This window comes from Limulus polyphemus, unplaced genomic scaffold (genome assembly GCF_000517525.1).
Source record: "Limulus polyphemus unplaced genomic scaffold, Limulus_polyphemus-2.1.2 Scaffold63, whole genome shotgun sequence".
Taxonomy (NCBI): Eukaryota; Metazoa; Arthropoda; class Merostomata; order Xiphosura; family Limulidae; genus Limulus; species Limulus polyphemus.
In genome coordinates this window covers 1,368,682-1,387,668 of record NW_013665673.1, presented here as the reverse complement: position 1 = coordinate 1,387,668, position 18,987 = coordinate 1,368,682, and the positions used below count along the sequence as shown (strand labels likewise).

Genomic DNA, 18,987 nt, shown 5'->3' with positions numbered 1-18,987 from the left:
AGGACTTGTATTGCTGAAGTTCCTTGGAAAGAATTTATATCAGAAATTAACAAACAAGCAAACAAGCAACACACCTTTCCACATTTTCATAACAAAAGAGTTTTTGAAAACTACCTAACTTTACTGTTAACCAGATATTAAGCATAAATATATTTAATGCCACCATTTATATTACTACAAAGTGAGAAAATCCAAATCCTAAATGTTTCTACTTCACATGGAAATCTAAATGAAACTTCTTGGAAATTTAAAAAATTTTCATTTAGTTTTTTGTATTATATTGTGTATAAGGAATTTAGAATATCACTGCAGATTATATTTTAAGTACAATAATCAAAAGGTAATAAAAATATCTTTTAGGAATATGAAGAATATATTTTTTTCTTCCGTAGAAAAATGCCTAATGGATGGGAAAACCTATGACCATGGTGAAGAAAAGAAACTCGGAATGTGTCAAAAGTGCTATTGTAACGTAAGAAAAAACTAAATTGTTCAAATCAGCTGCTAATGAAAAACAAATCACCTGAAATGTGAAATTGTCATTAAAAAGAGTTTAAAAGCAGCCAAATTAAAGGTTTATTAGCCATTAAGTTAAATTAGTAATTGGGACCTATAACTTATTTTCATATCTTAATGCTGTAGCTAATGATTTTATTTATTATTACCAAATTTAGGTCTTTTTTTCACATCAAAGTCTTTAATTGAATTTTTATTCTGTACAGCAATTATTAAAAATACAAAGAAACCCTTTTTAAAACAATACATTCAGAAAAGCTGTATGGATAATAAAAAACTACCCAGTGAAATACACACAGTGAATATATAAAGAGAGAGAATACAAAGGATTTTCTCCTAACTGTGTAACTTAGCTCGTGATAAGTTTGTGGAAAGGAGAAAAGATTAATATGAACAGATATCTGAACAAATACTTCATTACTTGTACACCATAATACAGCAGTTTTATTTAAGTATACTTTTTATTGCGAAAATAAATGTTATATTTATTTGGTTTGTTGTATATGTATTTTCCAGAATGGTACCATGAACTGTGAAAGAATCCAAGAATGTCCACCTCTACCTTGTTCAGAAGAAGATAGTTTTTTCATTGAAGGAGAATGTTGTAAAGTTTGCAAAGGTTAGTAAGTTGTATGATGAAAAAGAAATTCTAGAGTTTAAACTAATTTTTCATTTGATTTTTTAGTTGTTTTTATATCAGAATGATTCAATTAGTGTATATTTTGAAATAAATACATTCCTGCAATAGAGGACCATTATTAGAGTTAGAGCCATATGTTCCATAATTTTCAATGGGAATTTCTTAAATTATTTCAAACATAAAAAGTAATCAACAGCAACAGAGTAAAGTTATGTCCTTTTTTGAGAGTATACTAATTTTTGCCCCTCAGTAGCTCAGTGGTATGTCTGATGTCTTATAATGCTAAAAACTGGGTTGTGATACCTGATTTGGACACAGCACAGATGGTTCATTGTGTAGCTTTGAGATTAACAACAAACAAACAAATATTAATTTTCTCATCTTAAACATTTTAATCTTTTTGCTTTTTTGTGTAATTTTGTTTTCAGGTGTCAACTACTGTTCAAAACGTCATGATTGTCACTTTAATGCCAAATGTATCAACCTTCACACCCGTTATACTTGTCATTGTAATCCTGGCTATGAGGGAGATGGAAAACACTGTCAAGGTATAGTTTGGCATGATTAATTTTGATAAATAATGTTGTTTTTCATTCTGATAATTTTGATTTCACACTTTAAGTAATGATCTTTGTGTGATATGTGATACAGCTATAAAACTGAGAGATCATTTTTCAGGTTTTTCTCTGTGCTAAAAATTACAAGACTCTTAGGCCATATAATTTTCCCTGAGGATTTTGAAGGAGGTTAAGGATTAGACACTTGCTATATTATTTGTATGTTCTTGAGTAGTTTCCAGAGGATTAGAAGTTGGCTCATGTTACTCCTCTGTTTAAAAGATGTAATAATAATTGTCCAAGTAATTATAGGCCAATTAGTCTTACATCAGTAACATGGAAAGTTTTTGGAAAATCCAATAAAAGATGTTTTGCAAAGTGGTGTAATGAAGTTTAAAATTTTGTTAGATATTCAACATATTTTTTTCACTAGGGTAAAATCTTGCCTTACTAATCTTTTATTACATTTTTTGATGTTGATGAGATGTAGATTTGATACCTCTGGATTTTCAGAAAGTACTTGACAAGATACCATATAAAATACTTTTTAGAAATATTTTTGCTGTGTGTGATGGATAAGTTAACTCATTCGATCAAAAATTAGTTGAAGGGAAGAAAGCAGAGGGTTCTTATAAGTAGAGCTTAGTCAGACTGGATTAATGTTACAAGTTGGATACCTAATGCCTCAGTGTTAGGACCTTTGTCTTTTTTGGAGTCATTTCTGTGACGTAGATAAAAAGAAAGTTCAATAAATTGCTTAAAGTGTCTTATGATATTAAAGTCTTGGATGTTGCTGGGTGTAAGGAATATGCTGCTGCTTAACAAAAGGATTAAGATCATTTGTTCAATTTGGCAAATAACTAGCAGATGGCTTTTAATTGTAAGAACTTCAAAGTAATGCACCTGGGTTATTATAATATAAATTATAAGTATAATTTTGATGGAATAACCTTAACGGTTTTATGGAAGAAAAGGATCTTGGTGTTCCAGTTCATCATACACTTAAGCCATCTAAGCATTGTGCTGTTGCTAGTGGTAGAACAAATAGGATTTGGGGTTGTATTTACAGAAATATTGAATATAAATCAAGAGTGGCTAGGCCTCATTTATTGTGTTCTGTCTTGAACTCATTGGAAAGAGTACAAATGTGGGCTAATAGAAGGATACCTTGGGTAGATAGGTTTTTTTATGAGGACTGGTTAATATCTTCAAGATTGTTTTCTCTTGAAAAAAAAAGAAGATTCAAGGAGATCTGATTTAAATGTTTAATATTATTAATGGAATTGATATTATTAATGCATCATCTTTTTTGTATTTAGTGGTGAGAATGGTAGGGGGGGGACCCAGCTATAAATTTTGGCATGTAGGAATTATCTTCTGCTCAGACAATTTTACTTTTCTGACAGGATGATTGGCTTTTGGAATGGGCAGTCTTCAGATGTGGTGGATGCAATAAATTTAAGGAAAGATGATATATATATTTAAATAATCAGGGCTGCATTTTGTTATTTTTTTTAAGTAGATGGGATGGCCCTGATGGACCATTGAGCTCCTTGCTGTCCTTGAATGTTGCTATGAAGTCAGTGAAGTGAAAATAAATGCAATTTTTGTTAAACTCTTGATAAATGCTCATTTTAATGAAGATTTCTCGGTGTCTTCATATCTAGCTCATTATTTTGTACAAAATTTGAAAAAGTAGATAATGATCTAAAGAATTTATAGGTGTGTATTGTATTGAAATGTAATAACTTTCATGTCGAAAAAGGTAAAATTTGGTGAATATTATACATGAAAGTAAGCATTACATGTGTGTTTACCTATTTATATCTATATAGGGTCGATTAGATTTGAGTTCATAGAGATGGAAAACATATATTTAAAAGAATAATAATGCAGCTACAAAACAAGTATCCAACACCAGGGCACAAATCACAGGGTGGGTCATTATTTCATTTTTTCTTTAGGTACTGGTGTATTTACTCATTTCTAGAAAATTAACATTTGATTTGTGGTTGTGTAATTGCATATATTTGTCTTTCAGATGTGAATGAATGTCTTCAAAAAGGAGGTCACACAGGTCATCATTGTCGTGATAATACAAAGTGTGTTAATGTACCTGGTAGCTATGTTTGTGAATGTTTGCCTGGGTACAGACAAGTTGATCACTATTACTGTGCAGGTAAATCTTTGAAACAGGTCGTACTTGATGAAGTCTTAGTATAATTTTTCTTGTGCATTCCTAACATTGAAAAACACATGATCTCTGATGTACAGCAAGATGAAAAATTATTCATGTGTAGTTGTAAATGATGCTAAGTCTTGTACCTTTATAACAAGTTACTTGTACAGCTAAGCTTCTGATTAATTAATTTTGTTTTTTAAAACTGGTATAAAATTGTTTGAATAAACTACAGTTATAGCATTAGATATTTTCAATAGTTTTAAAATTAGGAAACAATTTATGAAAATGGGTAGTATTATTTCATTTGGAAGGTTTTAGGATATAATATTAAATTTAATGTTCAAATCAAAGTCAGAAGTCCATTCCTGGTGTCCTTGTAAAATATCATGTAACATTCATATTGGATTTACTTCAGCTGATATTAATGTATTAACTCACAACAATTAAATAGAGTTCAGTTGTTTGAATTATATTTTTATAGGTCATTTTCAGAGAAATAAAATTAAATACTCAAATATATTCATAATTTTAATTTTCTAATGACATTACAAAAAGATGTTGAGGAACTTTGAATGGAAATAGCCAAAAAACATTACCGTGAATATGTGGTAGGATGGAGAATATTTTTTTAATCTTGTTGATTTTCTCTTGCATAATTTTGTTGTAATTTATTTGTCTATGTAAGCAACCCACTATTTGTAAATTAAGTAATATTTTAAATATATTATTTGTTAATTATATAATTTTTATCATTTATTGTATAGAAATAAATGAATGCATTACCGGTGAACATGACTGTGATGTGAATGCTATTTGTAACAACACCAAAGGAAGCTACACATGTCAATGTAAAAACGGTTATGTTGGAAATGGATATTCATGTCAACGTAAGTTTATAATTTCAAGCCTCAATATTCAATCAGAAAAACAATTTATAGTTGTTGTCAAGCATTTTGCTATTATAAATAGCAACTCAATCATTATTATGTCTGTCGTATCTCAGCTAGCCTGAAGAGCCATGATATCGGGTGAAAGGCCTCATCTGCAATGGATGTAGGAGATATGATGTGGTTGACATGTTATTTACACTCTTTATGAAAAAATTTAAATTATTAAAAAATCTTTTACAATTTTAGTCATCACTTGTTTGCTTTACATTGAGAAAAATTCTAAAATCTTTTTTATTTTCTATTTAGCTGTGTGCAATCAGACTTGTTTAAATGGTGGTCAGTGTGTGGCTCCAGGTATTTGTTCTTGCCGTCAGGGCTACACTGGACCAAGTTGTGAATTAGGTGAGTTTTAAGTTAAAAAGAAGCCATAAAGCAACATGTCACCGTAGTAATACAATACATAAGTAGGTTTTATGGTTTGATTTGTGTATTTGGTTATTTTTATAAGTACCTGTTCAATAAATGGAGAATAAAATCAGCCACCTTTAGATAATATATGTAATGATATGCACATATTTTCTTCTTTTGTACATGTACTTGTATTTATTGCAAAGGAATTATAAGAAAATTGGTCATATACAAGGAACTGATAGTGAATTAATTGCATGTAGAGAAATGCTTACTAGTAGTCCAATTTAATGCAATTTATACAACCATTATCATTGTTGAACTCTCCCCTTGCTTGAAACACTAATGTGGTTCAAGTTTTGAGTTCAGTTAACCTATGATAACTTTTGTATGTAACAAATGCAGGGTTAGCATGTGATATCAGTGAGAGTTTTTGATAACGGTTGATTGTAAAAAGAAAAAACAAATGGTAATTGTATGTGCCACTTGGAGCAATAACTGAACTTCTTGTCTTTTCAAAAAAAAGATTTTATATGGGGTAAAAGATGTAGAGATTCAATTATAATAACTTAATAGAAGGTAACCAGTAAGCTTCAACTCCTTAGAACCAAAGTAAATCCATTTTATTTTTATAAGTTGTGATGCTCAGATAAACAGCCTGTTTAAATAAGCTGTTACTTTTTAAACAGAGTAATTATTAACTGCTACCGGTTTGTAATTTTATTAGATATTGATGAGTGTAAGTTGGGCATCCATGAATGTCATCCAAACTCGGAATGTATCAATATGCCTGGATGGTATTATTGTCATTGTCGTCCAGGTTATGAGAGCCACTTTGATAATAACCATCATGGTATCATGTGTCAAGGTAAGTTGATAATTTTTTTTTCACTCATTGTATTTCTGAATGATTTATCAACTATGTTTTCTCTTAGCATTCACAAAGCTTTTCGGTACATTATTCTATATGCACTAATACATGAAAAAATGATTAATTCTAAGTTATATAAGTTCATCTACATATGTAAAATAAACATTGTTTACCTGAAAACTAATAGTCAATAAAAGTATTTGAGTAGAGTGTAATATATGAACAAATATGATTTAAAATAATAACTGGTGAAAACTGCTGAAAAACAGAAATTTGTACAAGTTCTATAAGTTTTTGAGTGTATGTATAGTTTGATGTAACTACAAAGTGTACTCTTTATTATGTGTTTTATGAATGTGGTAACTATGTTAACATACTTACTAAACTTCACTTTTCTGATGCCTGAAAGATTTATTCTATGAATTATTTTCAAAAAACTTGTAATCATTGATTTTTATGTATTATAAAATGTTTCTTTCGATATACCTTTGTTGTACTTGTTCTTTGTAGATTGCTAATAAGGAAAATAATTCTTAAAGCATAGCAGTAGAAATATGTATAAATTTCTCTAGTCTTAACTTGTTTCTGTCCTAGAAAACCCATTGTCATTTGATAAACTAATTGTACTTTTTACTTGTGGTAAAATTCATTATCTTCTAATCTCTTATTTAAGTAATTATATTGCATGTTTGAGAAGAACATTAGACTATTTTTAACTTGGAATGATTTACATTTATATGATGATATGCTTATTTGAACAATAGTTAGGTGTAATTACTATTTTTATATTACAACGTAGAACTAAATTTTGTTAGTGTGAAATGCACTAATATAAATAGAAATGAAAAACACAAAAACACTTTAACAAACTTTTATTTAATATTTGAACTAACAACAAATGTATATCACATGATAATTTTTTTCATGTTATCATGGAAGAATAATGCATGTGACTATAATTTAGAAGTAATGCATGAGCTGATTTAAAAAAGAAAAAATTAAAACAATTTAAAATGATTCATGAAATTGAAGCTTATAAAATAGTTTTAAAGCTCTTGTGTATTTTTTGGTCATATGTTTATAGTCCAGATTTTAAATAACATCTTTTTCTTTTCAACTTTTCAATGCCAAAGCTTTTTTTTTTTTGTATGAAGAAGGTATTTTAACTGAAATAAATTTTTCCTACTCTACAGACATTAATGAATGTATGGAAAACACTCATACATGTCATGGATCAACTGTTTGTATTAACAAAAATGGAAGCTATCTCTGTGAATGCCAGAAAAACTCAACTTGCTCACTAAGTTAGTTTTCTTCCATCTTTTTCTTGAATTCAGTTATATGATATAAAACCTGGAGATGTTTGTAGAAAATAAAATTCTTAAATAGTGTGTTAAGATTTTTAATGAAAAGGTTTTCTTGGTTGCAAATCTGTTTAACTTTTGTTAGATATATATATATATGATTTGTAAGTGGTTGTTTTTTTATGTATAATAAGGGTTATATTTTGATTGATATTGAAGAGTTGATTATGATTATGTTGATTCTGTATTTAACCAATGCTAAATATTAACTGTTTTATGGTATTCCAAAACTATTTTTTGTGCATATATTGAATTTTTAAAAAGTTCAAAATTCATAGGTTACTTTGCAAAAACATGATTATCAGAAAATAATTTTTCAGCTTATAGAAGTAGTAGAATTTAACATATATGAAACTGAGTTGGTGTTAGTGTTTCTGCTGTATTCACATCTGTTAATCAATTTAGGAACAGATATAACAATTCAAATATGTAGGTTAATGGCATTATAGGGTCCAGTGAAGACTTAATATTATAACTTTTATATGTAGTAAAAAAAAAGTTGAAACCAAATTATGCATGCCATTTAAGAGAAAGGTATTTTTGTAAAATTTAAAAAGATTAAATAAGAATATATGTTTGATATTATTTGTTATTGTTATAGGTTGCATATATTATGGAGCTGAGAAACTGGATGGTGAAACCTGGTTGGTTGCAGATTCCACTTGTACTGAGTGCTTATGTAAGGGTGGTGTTGTTACCTGCCAGAAACAAGAGTGTGACTGTAGCAAACCAGACACTGATCTTGATTGTTGTCCTAATTGTGACTTCTCATCTTATTGTCACCACCAAGAAGTATCAAGAATATTCTGCAATGGTGAACGTTGGGTTTATCAATGTCAAGTTTGTGAATGCTTAGTAAGTTCAGTTCCTCTGTTCAGCATTGATTTTTTTTTTACCTATTTTTTCTATGATGATCTTTTCTCAAATATTATGACCTCTTGAAATTTGTATAATTTACTCTAGCAATTGTTGGAAACTTACATATTGTTTTAAGTAGTAACTCAATCTACGTATTATATCCAAGCCTATATATTTGATTTTGTCATTTTTTGCCAAATGTAACAAAGTTTTGTAAACGTTTTTTTTAAACAAATGTTTCACAAAATAAAAACAATTATACTTAACACAAAATAATTTGAGTTCTGTTGAAAAATCAATAAAGAAACCCATCAAAGTAAATTTGGAAAAATTGATAAATTAGTTTAATAATTTTTGTGAATTCTCTAACAAAGTAAATAGCTTTATAAAAGATAAGCTTTCTCTAAGATAAAGATATAACAATATCATTTTATGTCCAAGGAAAACAAGTTTTATTTCCTTTTCAAATGTTTCAAGCATCCTTAATATATTTGGAAAATTATTTGTATGTGATATAAAGTAACACAAGCTGTAAATAAAGTTACAGGTATAAGTAATGGATTGATTAATTCTTAAAATAAAGGAAGTTAATATTTTTATTGTAACCTCTATCAATACTACATTCATTTGTGGAAAAGAGGCATGGGCTGGCTCTATGATAGAGCTCTGGGTGTTGGAGTGATGTCACAAAATATCACCTCCCACTTTAAGCTGTGGGTGCATTCTAAAAGTGACAGTTGATCAATTATCATGGATTGTGGATAATATGCTGCTACTGACTGGCTGTCTTCCCTCTGGTCAGTAGTTCAAAATTAAGGATGATGGTAGATAGCCTAAGCAGCTCTGTCAAAAATACAAGACAGAAAGTTGTTGAAATATAATTTTTTTCCATAATTTTAAAGTTGTTTTTCATGAAAGAAATGTCATACCTATTCTTGTTATACCTTACATTTATGTGAATAAAAATTTGCTTTGTAAGAAGACTAGTAACAAAAGTTTTGAGTCCAAAATACAATCTTACTGGAGTTATATGTCATTTGTCTCAGCAGTTAGAATATTATTTTAAATTATTGATTAGTCCATAAAATTAATATGGTGGCATTGTGCTGTTATGCAAGGTATTATCCAGAAAATAGAGGTGACATGAAATAAACCTTCACACACACAAGAAAAAAGGTATTAACATTTGAATTGTCAATGATTAAATTTTAAGGACATTATCATCATCATAGTTTTATAAATTAGTATTCTTAATATTCAAAGCCTTTGTCTTTAGTTTTTACTGTTTACACTGATAACAGATGTTATTTTAGCCACCAGTTTTTAATACTGGATTGCCAAAGGTTTGAAAGTATTTTACTTGCTGAAACCATGTGCTATTGTTGTTTTAGTTTGGGGAGATAGACTGTTGGGAACTTGAGTGTCCTCCAGTGACTTGTGACCACCCTGTTCGTCATGAAGGTGATTGTTGCCATCGTTGTGCAGATGACATCTGCAGCTCTCAGACATTCACCAGAGATGAAGTCAGTGGAAATATCACCACAAATCTACACCATGATCGTGGCTGTACTTACAGGGGACATTTGTATCAGTCAGGAGAACAAATTCCCATTGGCCATGACCCATGCACAACTTGTAATTGCAAGGTAGGGGTTGAATACAATCTTTTACATAGTTATACATTTTATACAGAACTTACTCTGTAATCAAATAAATTATCTTGATGTATTTATATGTAGAATGATTATTATTTTTCCTTAAATGAGCATGTATTTGTTTATTAATGCAAAAAATATTCTTTATGTAAAACAATTAAATACACTTAACTGAATTTAAGCCTTTACTTTATTATATTACATTGTAATTTTTATTCATATAATCTCCTACAATTGAAATGTACTTAATTTTGTTATTAATACTTAGAAAAATGCTTTTGTTTGTGATGTTCATTGCTATTTTTTATGTTCAAGATTTTATGTAACTGTTTGACAACCCTGTCTTTGAATATGTTTTTTTTTTTACAACTAATAATACTAACAAGTTAAATAATGCATGTATTTTGGTATATTTTAGGTTATTTTTGAGTATTTCTGATTCATATTTTATTTATGGGATTCTAACAAGTTTGCACCAGTGGCCTGTCATCATGCTAACCTCTACTAATTAACCATTTTTCATATCCCTCAATTCGTTTATTTTTCCTCTTTTTCAGGAAATATTTATGTACATTTTTGTGGTTGATTGAACATGATGCAGTTCTTTCTTAACTTGTAAAAAACAAATATTATGATGATTGGTTTGCAAATATACAAAATTACATGGTAATTACATTTTGATATTTATATGGTCAAGTGGTGCAAGTTTGTGGAAGTCTCGAATGAGCAGTTGATGAGATACTGACTGAAAAAAATCTAAGTTTTAAAGTAATATCTTAACCCCTTCTGTGTCAGGCTTTTTTTTTTCAATGAGCTAAAAAAATTTGGTTTTTTATTTCACTTTTTTTTTAAGTCTATTGTAATACACAATAATATGCAAATATATTTGGACAAGTAATTCAAAATATGGTGAGAAACAGCTTGCCCAAATTAACTTGTACTAATATTTTTTGAAACATGGAGAGTATCAAAGTTATCTCGGGTAAATCATGTAAGTGGTTAAAATGGCTAGTTGTTTACATGAAGCTTTTTAATGTCTATAAATAATTATCCAAATGTGTCCCAAGTTTCTTTAATAAATCTGTATATAGTGTAAACTTGTGTTGAGGATTCTCAGTGTTGGTTATTTTCAGACACATCTTTTTTGTACCCTAGTTTGAAAATACACATCATATTAATCAGTCAGCCTTTTAAAAATTTATATATCTACTTCCCTAATAAGAGAAAAATAAAACATCTTGAAATTGGCTTTGTCTATATTACCACAGTTAGTGTCTTTTAAGTCAGATCCATTGTTTGACACTTAACAGTTGGGTTTATTTTTATCAATAATTTCCTTACTTTTGTTTTTAAACCTATATGATATATACAAATAAGATATGTGTATTCCTATGTTATTATAAACCATAAGTACTGTACACAACTGTATATATTTGAAATACTTTTGAGAATATAAAAACTTATATTGTTCCTGGGCATCCAATTACAGGGGAAGAACGACCAACATTCGGTGAGCAATAAGGCTTATAGTTCACTTCGGTAAAAGCACAGTTATTTTTATTTTCTACTCTCACCTTAAACATTTTCTAATTTGTCACACTCTGTGTTTTCTCAGCACTGTTTTTATACCTCTGCTTTTTCCTTTTTCTAAATACATATATAACGAAAAATACAGTGACATCAAAATATTTTATGTTGCAGTTAAACTGAAATGTAAAGTCAATATCTACATACATTACTGTGAAAGTTACAAATCTTTCACCTTTAGTATTCTCAGAACCACTCCTTTTATAATAAATGTGGCTTTAGTACAAGTGTTGTTCATTGTGAGTATATTAAATTCATAAATGCATCATAAACATTCTGTACCCCTATTAACAATCCAATTGTTCTGCTTGTTGTCAACAAAACTTTGAGCAAAAATGTCATAAACATTCTGTACCTCTATTAACAATCCAATTTTTCTGCTTGCTGTTAACAAAACTTTGAGCCCTTTGTTTTTTTCTGGTGGGCTTACTTTCATAAAGATTTTTAACTTATTGCAGTATAGTGTTATTCATATATACAGAGGGATTAATTGCACTTTATAAAAATGATTTATAAGTGGTATTTCACTGCAGATGTGGCATGTAACAGTATGGGTAACATGCATATATATTTGGTTCCTGGGGAAGTTTTTGCCATTTGACATGCAATACATAGTTATGTTTGAAGAGTATTCATATAATAAGATTGGTGAACGATAAAGAGAAAAGGATACAGCATTTTGAAGAAAGGTTTAAATTTTTTCCATGGAAACAAAAATAACAAGCTCAATAACCCAAAGCAATTTAGGGCAACACTATCACGTAGAGAATGATGGTTATATTATAAAAAAGGTCTTTCTGACCCAAAAAAGCCATTTTATGAATATGCTCATATCTTATTTTACCAGTAACAAAATAATAATCAAGAATTTGAAGTTTTTCTAAGGTTCATAAGCAAAATGCTCAAAAACTTCCAGTTACATTGTGAAAGCAGTGGCTGCTTTCTTGAGAAAACTAAAAATACTGAAGGTATGTGGCTAAGTGGAATTAATGCTAATGTCCACATATGATAGAGGATCTGTAAAAAGTTTGTCAAGAGCCATGGTGCTAAACTTACCTAACCATCTTTCACATAACTTGTTACAATGGATATTGTGTTGTTGTGCATATTATGATCTGATATCAGATTAAGCATGATCAACAGTGTTGTAAATAGTTTCAAATGCAGTATGGGACCTGGAACGCTGTTTATATAAAATGCAATTAATCATCAGTGTGTATGTATGTATATACATACTGTATTTTTTAATCTTATGAAAATGAACCAGAAAAGTTTCCAGATTTACATATGTATTCACTTTGAAGCTATTCCAAAATATGAACTTTTATTCTGCTATTAATGCTATCAAGTAACAAACTGTTTCAATGTTAAACTATTGCAATTGTTTGGTTAAAATGTATTTCTCATGTATTGGTTGCGATTGTGAGCAAAAGTCCATAGTTGGTATTTTATTTTGAAGTGAAGCAAGGGCTAAAAGATGTTGAACATACAAAGTTAGATGATGTGAAAATCATAAAATATTTTTATCAATACCTGCAACAGTTAATATCAAATAGAAATAAAACTTCCATTTTTATATTCCATTTGTTTAAAACAGTTTATTCCTTGAAAAAGTACTAAAATTTCCTAATTGGTTACAGCTATGAACTGAAATAATAATAATTGTCAGCTTGAAATAAAGAACTAATTTAAGACTTGGTTTGAATCAGGTAATACTTCTGTCTAAATTTTATTTCATGAGTTGCAGTTCCTTCTTTTAAAATATTGTTCTTATGTAATACATAAAAAAACAACATGAAAATTTAATTTTACCAGTGAAAAATAAGGAATTCCACAATCTACTTGCACAGATTGATCCTTCATTGATATCAAATATACAGAATAAAACTTTAAGAAACTCATTTTAACAAAATGGCAAATAACAAAGACAAGGGAAGAATTAAGTTGTGTGTGTGTGTGTGTGTGTGTGTGTGTGTGTGTACATATATATGTTGTTGTTGTGTGAATAATATTTAAGTACATTTGTCAGTTGCAAAAAAAATGTAAATTGTTTTTTGTTTAATATTTTGCAATCTTAATCTCAAAAATGAGTAATTTTTGAATATCTTCAGTGAATACATTCTTGTGATCTTATGTCTATGTATGTTTGTTTGTACAGTTTTCAGTATGCAAAGACTTGTTCAGCATTCACTTTTTCTGTGCTTACTTTCATGTCATAATTTTTATCAGTTATTTTGAAAGTTAAAGAACTGCAGCATGTCCTCTTCACCGCACTACTACTCTTTCCATTTCCTGCCTTGTTTTTATACCTTGTGAAAAGGGAATTGTTGTTTAAAACCTAGTACTGAACTATTTAAATATTAACAATTCTTAACTTTATAATTATATTCTAATATAACATTTCTAATGAAAGAATTAATTTTCAACAACTAAAAGACATCAGAAAGAGTGAAACTGTATTTTCTGTGAACCATAAAATAACATAACTATTTCAATTAGAGAAGAAGTTATAAAATTTGAAAATATGTAATTCATTTCCTGTTATTCATAGAAAGAAAAATTACATGTAGATATTATTTTTTTGATTTGGAAAATTGGAAATTCAGGAACTATATCAATATATAACATTTTTTTACATCAGATTTTTTACCTAATTAGAAAAAACTGAACTGAAGGTTAAGTCAAAGTGGCAATTTTTTTTCAATCTGGAGTGTGATTTAATTTTTTCATACTATTAAACTTGTATGTGATTTGTATTAATATCTGGTGTTTAATAATGATTATTTGTATATTTACTTATGAAATATCTGAATTTCTGTTTAGAATGGACAGCTCTGCTGCACATATACTCCTACTTGTCTTGTCAACTCTGATAACACTGATATCTTACCCTCAATGGACAAACAGACACATATCAGTTCAGTTTTCTTTCATACCTCTGGTCACCATCTTTTCAAAAAGGAAGAGGTGGAAATGGAAAATACCCCATTATTTACAGAGGACATTATTCATACAAGTTCTCCTTTTACAAAACTACTCAAGTTGGCAAAAACAACACAGGCTCCTGACAAACAAATGGAGAACTATCACTTAAAGATACCCTTAAAGACCACTATGGAAGATAATCTAAATAGCAGCCATGGAAACACTAATAACTTGAATTATGCCAAAGGTAACCAGGACAATAAAAAAGAACCACAGGATTTAAGAGATTATCAAGGTAACTCAGAAGACCAGGACAGTGGAAAAATTTATCATGACCACAGTAAAGAATGGGTTTCCATACCAAAAGCTAAAATAGAAGGAAGTCCTTTGTTAACTACGCCTCTGTCAGAGTCTTCTTCAGTGAACAATGAGTGATTTCTCATAAATTATATAAAGGAGAAAGGACAGGAATATATTGGTATGAGGGTCAAAAGTGGTTTTTTTGCCTTCAGCTCATATGCAGTGTCTTTGTGGAAGCTCCATCTTCCACTTGCTCAGAAGTTCCAGTTTAGTTTCCAGGGGTGGTTTGAAGGAAAAAAATGGTGGGATAGTAGCATTAATAGAGTTGCGCCATGTTATAGTTGAACTGCTGGTCATTATTGTTGTAGCGTATTGAAAGAGGATTTGTATTATTTTCTAATGTAGTCATGTTGAAATGTACAGAGCTTCATGTGCCATTCACATATTATAACACATATTAGGTTGTACAGAGATTGTGGTATATATTTAATTTATTAAAAGTTTGTTTTCGGGAGATTATTTGACAGTGATGATTGAAAATAGGTAAGGTTTAATTTTGTTAAATTGGTTTATTATTGCCTGATTTGTATATACGTGATTCATTTGCCTAATTGGGCATTTTGTTGTACCTAATTTATTGCCTCAATTTATTTTCTTACTAACTTAAATTCAAAATCATTATAGTTAAATCTGGAAGAAATTATTCTGTACACTAATTAAACGAGCAGAGCTATCTTGTAACAAATGTACAGTCTTAAAATAGGAAATTAGTAAGGTAGATCATGTAATATTAATTGTGAAGATAATATATAAACATATGTATAAAGATATATAATTATGTACACACATATTGCACACGACTGCCAGAAAACATTTGCTCTAGAAATCAAGAAATTACTTGATGTATTCAGATTGCTGTAACTTCAATATATATATATTTTCTAAACAAACTTTCTTTTACTTGATCTTTAGAATCAATGTATTTGTTTTCATAAATAATTTGATTAATATATCTAGTCATTATTTTAGTCATATTTCTCAATCATTAACTTTGATTGTTAGAAAATTTATTGAAAGGTTAGTATTTATCTAACACAAAATTGTACCTCAGAGTGTTGTTCCTTATTGAATCTTAAAGAAAATATTACTTGAGAAAGGAGTTTGTTCCCAATGCCATACTGAAGTCATTAACCTTTTCATTTAGTGTTTGGAAATGCATTATAATTTATTATTCCTTACAAAGATTCCATTCATATAAGATTAAAAAGTGTTTGAGTAATACTATTAAGAAAAATTAAATGGAAAATTTGGAAACTACCATTCATATTTTGTGAAAGCTTTTTGTTTTTCATGTTGATCCTTCTTTTCATAGATATGCTAAAATTCATAAGATTCTTTGCATTTGGTTAAATAAAAACAAGTATTATGAATGTGCCAAACCTAAATTCCCATATGAAAAATAATTTTTTCTTTACTAAACGCATATGAAATAAACCTTGCATGTTATGTGTGTGTGTGTGTGTGTGTTTGTAGTAATGATTTATACATAACTTATATTTTATCTTTATCTTAAACTTACTTTTGAGTACACCCACCTTGTAGTGCTATTAAGTTTATCTTCTACTGTTTCCCTTTTTTCAAAAAACAATATTGTATACCATGATAAAAAAATCAAAGATTTATATCACAAATTGAGTGCTCATGTCTTAAAACAATCAAACTCTTTGTGTGACTTAAGAGCTAATATTCTAATTTTATTAATAGCCAACATGGCACTTTGTTACACTATTTGTATAAGAAATAGCATTGTTATGCTGTTTTTGATTTATCATAACTACATCTTTATTTCTTTAAATTATTTTCTTGTTACTTTTAACCACAAGGAATGACTCTATGACTTTTATGAATTACTGGAATGATTATCAACATGCATAAAGCCTACCTTTTAACTGTGCATCAGCCTGTAATACCACATATATCTAGAGTCAGATTCATATGCTATGTGTCATATTATTACCTTGTAGTTGTTCCATATTATGTAGTTTAAATAGAAATAAGTGACTCTATTAGCTTGAATGACTGAAAATGGGATAAAAAATGTCTAGCATTTTAAAATGTAATATGGCACTGGTAGAACATTTTCTAGTTTTTTATGAGAACTTGAGCTTTCTTGTTATTGATAGCTTTGCAAAAAATACTACTTTTTATCCCATTTTGACTTCTCACAGCTAACATGAGTTAATCAGTCGGTGAATTGTGACTTGCCTAGCTATGCAACATGTCTTCCTAATAATGCTCTGTTACTTGTGTGCAACCATGATTATCCTGGATTCATAGCTACATTTGATAAACTTACTCATTACTTTAATTGTCTCAATGTTGTTCTAATAACCTTGTCGAACTAGTATAAGAAATTTCATTAATAGTGTTCTAGTCTTATTAAACACCACTGTTCCAGTTATAAACACTTGATTGGTGTTTTTATTATTTTTTTTAATTTTATAGTTTTTAATCATCTTCTACAGCCTTTTGAAAAGAAATATTGGTGTCTTACATGTAGCAATATGTAGAAGATACCCAGTACTGTACAAAATAGCAGATTATCTCACATGCAAGCAGTATGTAGAATTTGCCCAATACTGTACAAAATATCAGATTAAAGTATTAATGACTACAACTACAAATAAACAAGAGCAGCAAACATTTGAAAAATAGCACTGTGCAAAGAGATTTGTGATGCTAGCTACATAATTTATTGATAAATGGTTACTATTACTGAGATTAAATCAAGGTGAATATATTTTATTAAAACATGTATTAAAAATTTTAAATTTATTTTTAATGAAGTATGAAAGCAATTATTTAATTAAACTAAAACTTTAAAAAGTAGCCCAAAACATTACGATTATGAACTAAAAAAATTAATGTAAAATTATGAATTGGATGTATTTTATGTAACTCAGAATCAGTTAATGATTCTGGGTAATTTTTTAAGTTATCAAAATATAGAAGTTAGATACAACTTTCATTATGTGGAAATATTAAGCTATAAAATGAATATGTTAACCTTTATCTTAACAAGTTCAATAAGTTTAAGTATTATTGAAAAATACTTCATAACTCAGTAGTTGGTATGTACAATATTTTATGTTTTTTAAGTGTTTTATCCTTCAATATATACAATTTTGAGAGTAAGTTAATTCCAAATTATATTTTGCTATATAATGTATAACAGTATGATTTTCAAAATGACCATACTTGCATCTTTGATGTAATTTTTAAGCACAATTAACTAATACTGTTATGAATGTCAACAGTCAAACACTTCAGTATATAAATATTTGAATACATATTGCTGTTGTAATTCAGCATTTCTAGTCTTGTTACAATGTGACTCATTACCCTTATAGTATTTACAATGGTTGCACAAAAAATGATTTTTTTGTTGTATTTAACAATCAACTGATGATTTGACATTCTTTGAAACTTCTTTTTTTTTTTTTTATTAAAGAATGCACAATTGTAAGTTTATTAGTCACAAAATGTTACAGGAATAAATAGGTAAAAACTAAAGGTGTTTTCCTAATAAGAAAAAAAACATACTGTAGTCTGAGAGATTAATGGAGTGATTGTAAATATTAACAGAAGGTAGCTTGTACACCTGTATCTTGATATATAAATCTTTGCTGTTGTCTGAAAAGTTTGCACTTCGATTTCCTGTTGTATTGAACCAGATCTCAGTGTCGAATTAAAAGTCATTCCTGCACTATCATATTTGTATTAATATGTGATTTTCATTACCTGAGTGAATCAAAGCAAACACCAGTGGAGTCGTTTTACTACAGTCTAGTTTTTGTAAGATCACGATTGCTTGCTGTAACTTTTTGCAGTCATTCATAAGAAAGACAATTTGGATTGTAATCTCATCTTAAGTCTTCTCCTGGAGTGTAGCAGTAACATTGGGTTATATTGATGTACAAGAATTTCTTTTTGATAAAGTGGTGACTTGTAAATTTATGCAAACTTAATTTCCCAGAATATTCAACAACAAACTAGTACTTTCGAAAAATTGGAATTTCTTTCATTAAAGACTCTTATTAAGAAAGAGTATTGTAGAAATGACTGACAGTAGATATAATATGAATAAGAACATGATATACAATATTTATATTGTTAGCTGTAATTAAAATCATGCATCTCTATAGCTAATGACATGTTGTACAATTTATGAGGT

General features: G+C 28.8%; 1 protein-coding gene across 1 annotated transcript; it reads left to right on the top strand.

Annotated features, from left to right (window-relative positions):
• The first annotated feature begins 395 nt into the window (after positions 1-395).
• On the top strand, positions 396-18,525 carry LOC106464790 (protein kinase C-binding protein NELL2-like). The gene is made up of 12 exons (XM_022393171.1): positions 396-472; positions 1,033-1,135; positions 1,585-1,704; positions 3,755-3,892; positions 4,660-4,782; positions 5,092-5,187; positions 5,921-6,061; positions 7,258-7,368; positions 8,030-8,283; positions 9,678-9,932; positions 11,431-11,451; positions 14,352-18,525. Exons 1-12 carry the CDS (start codon positions 404-406, stop codon positions 14,886-14,888), a joined length of 1,968 nt encoding a protein of 655 aa, XP_022248879.1. The 5' UTR covers positions 396-403; the 3' UTR covers positions 14,889-18,525.
• Positions 18,526-18,987: the final 462 nt, after the last annotated feature.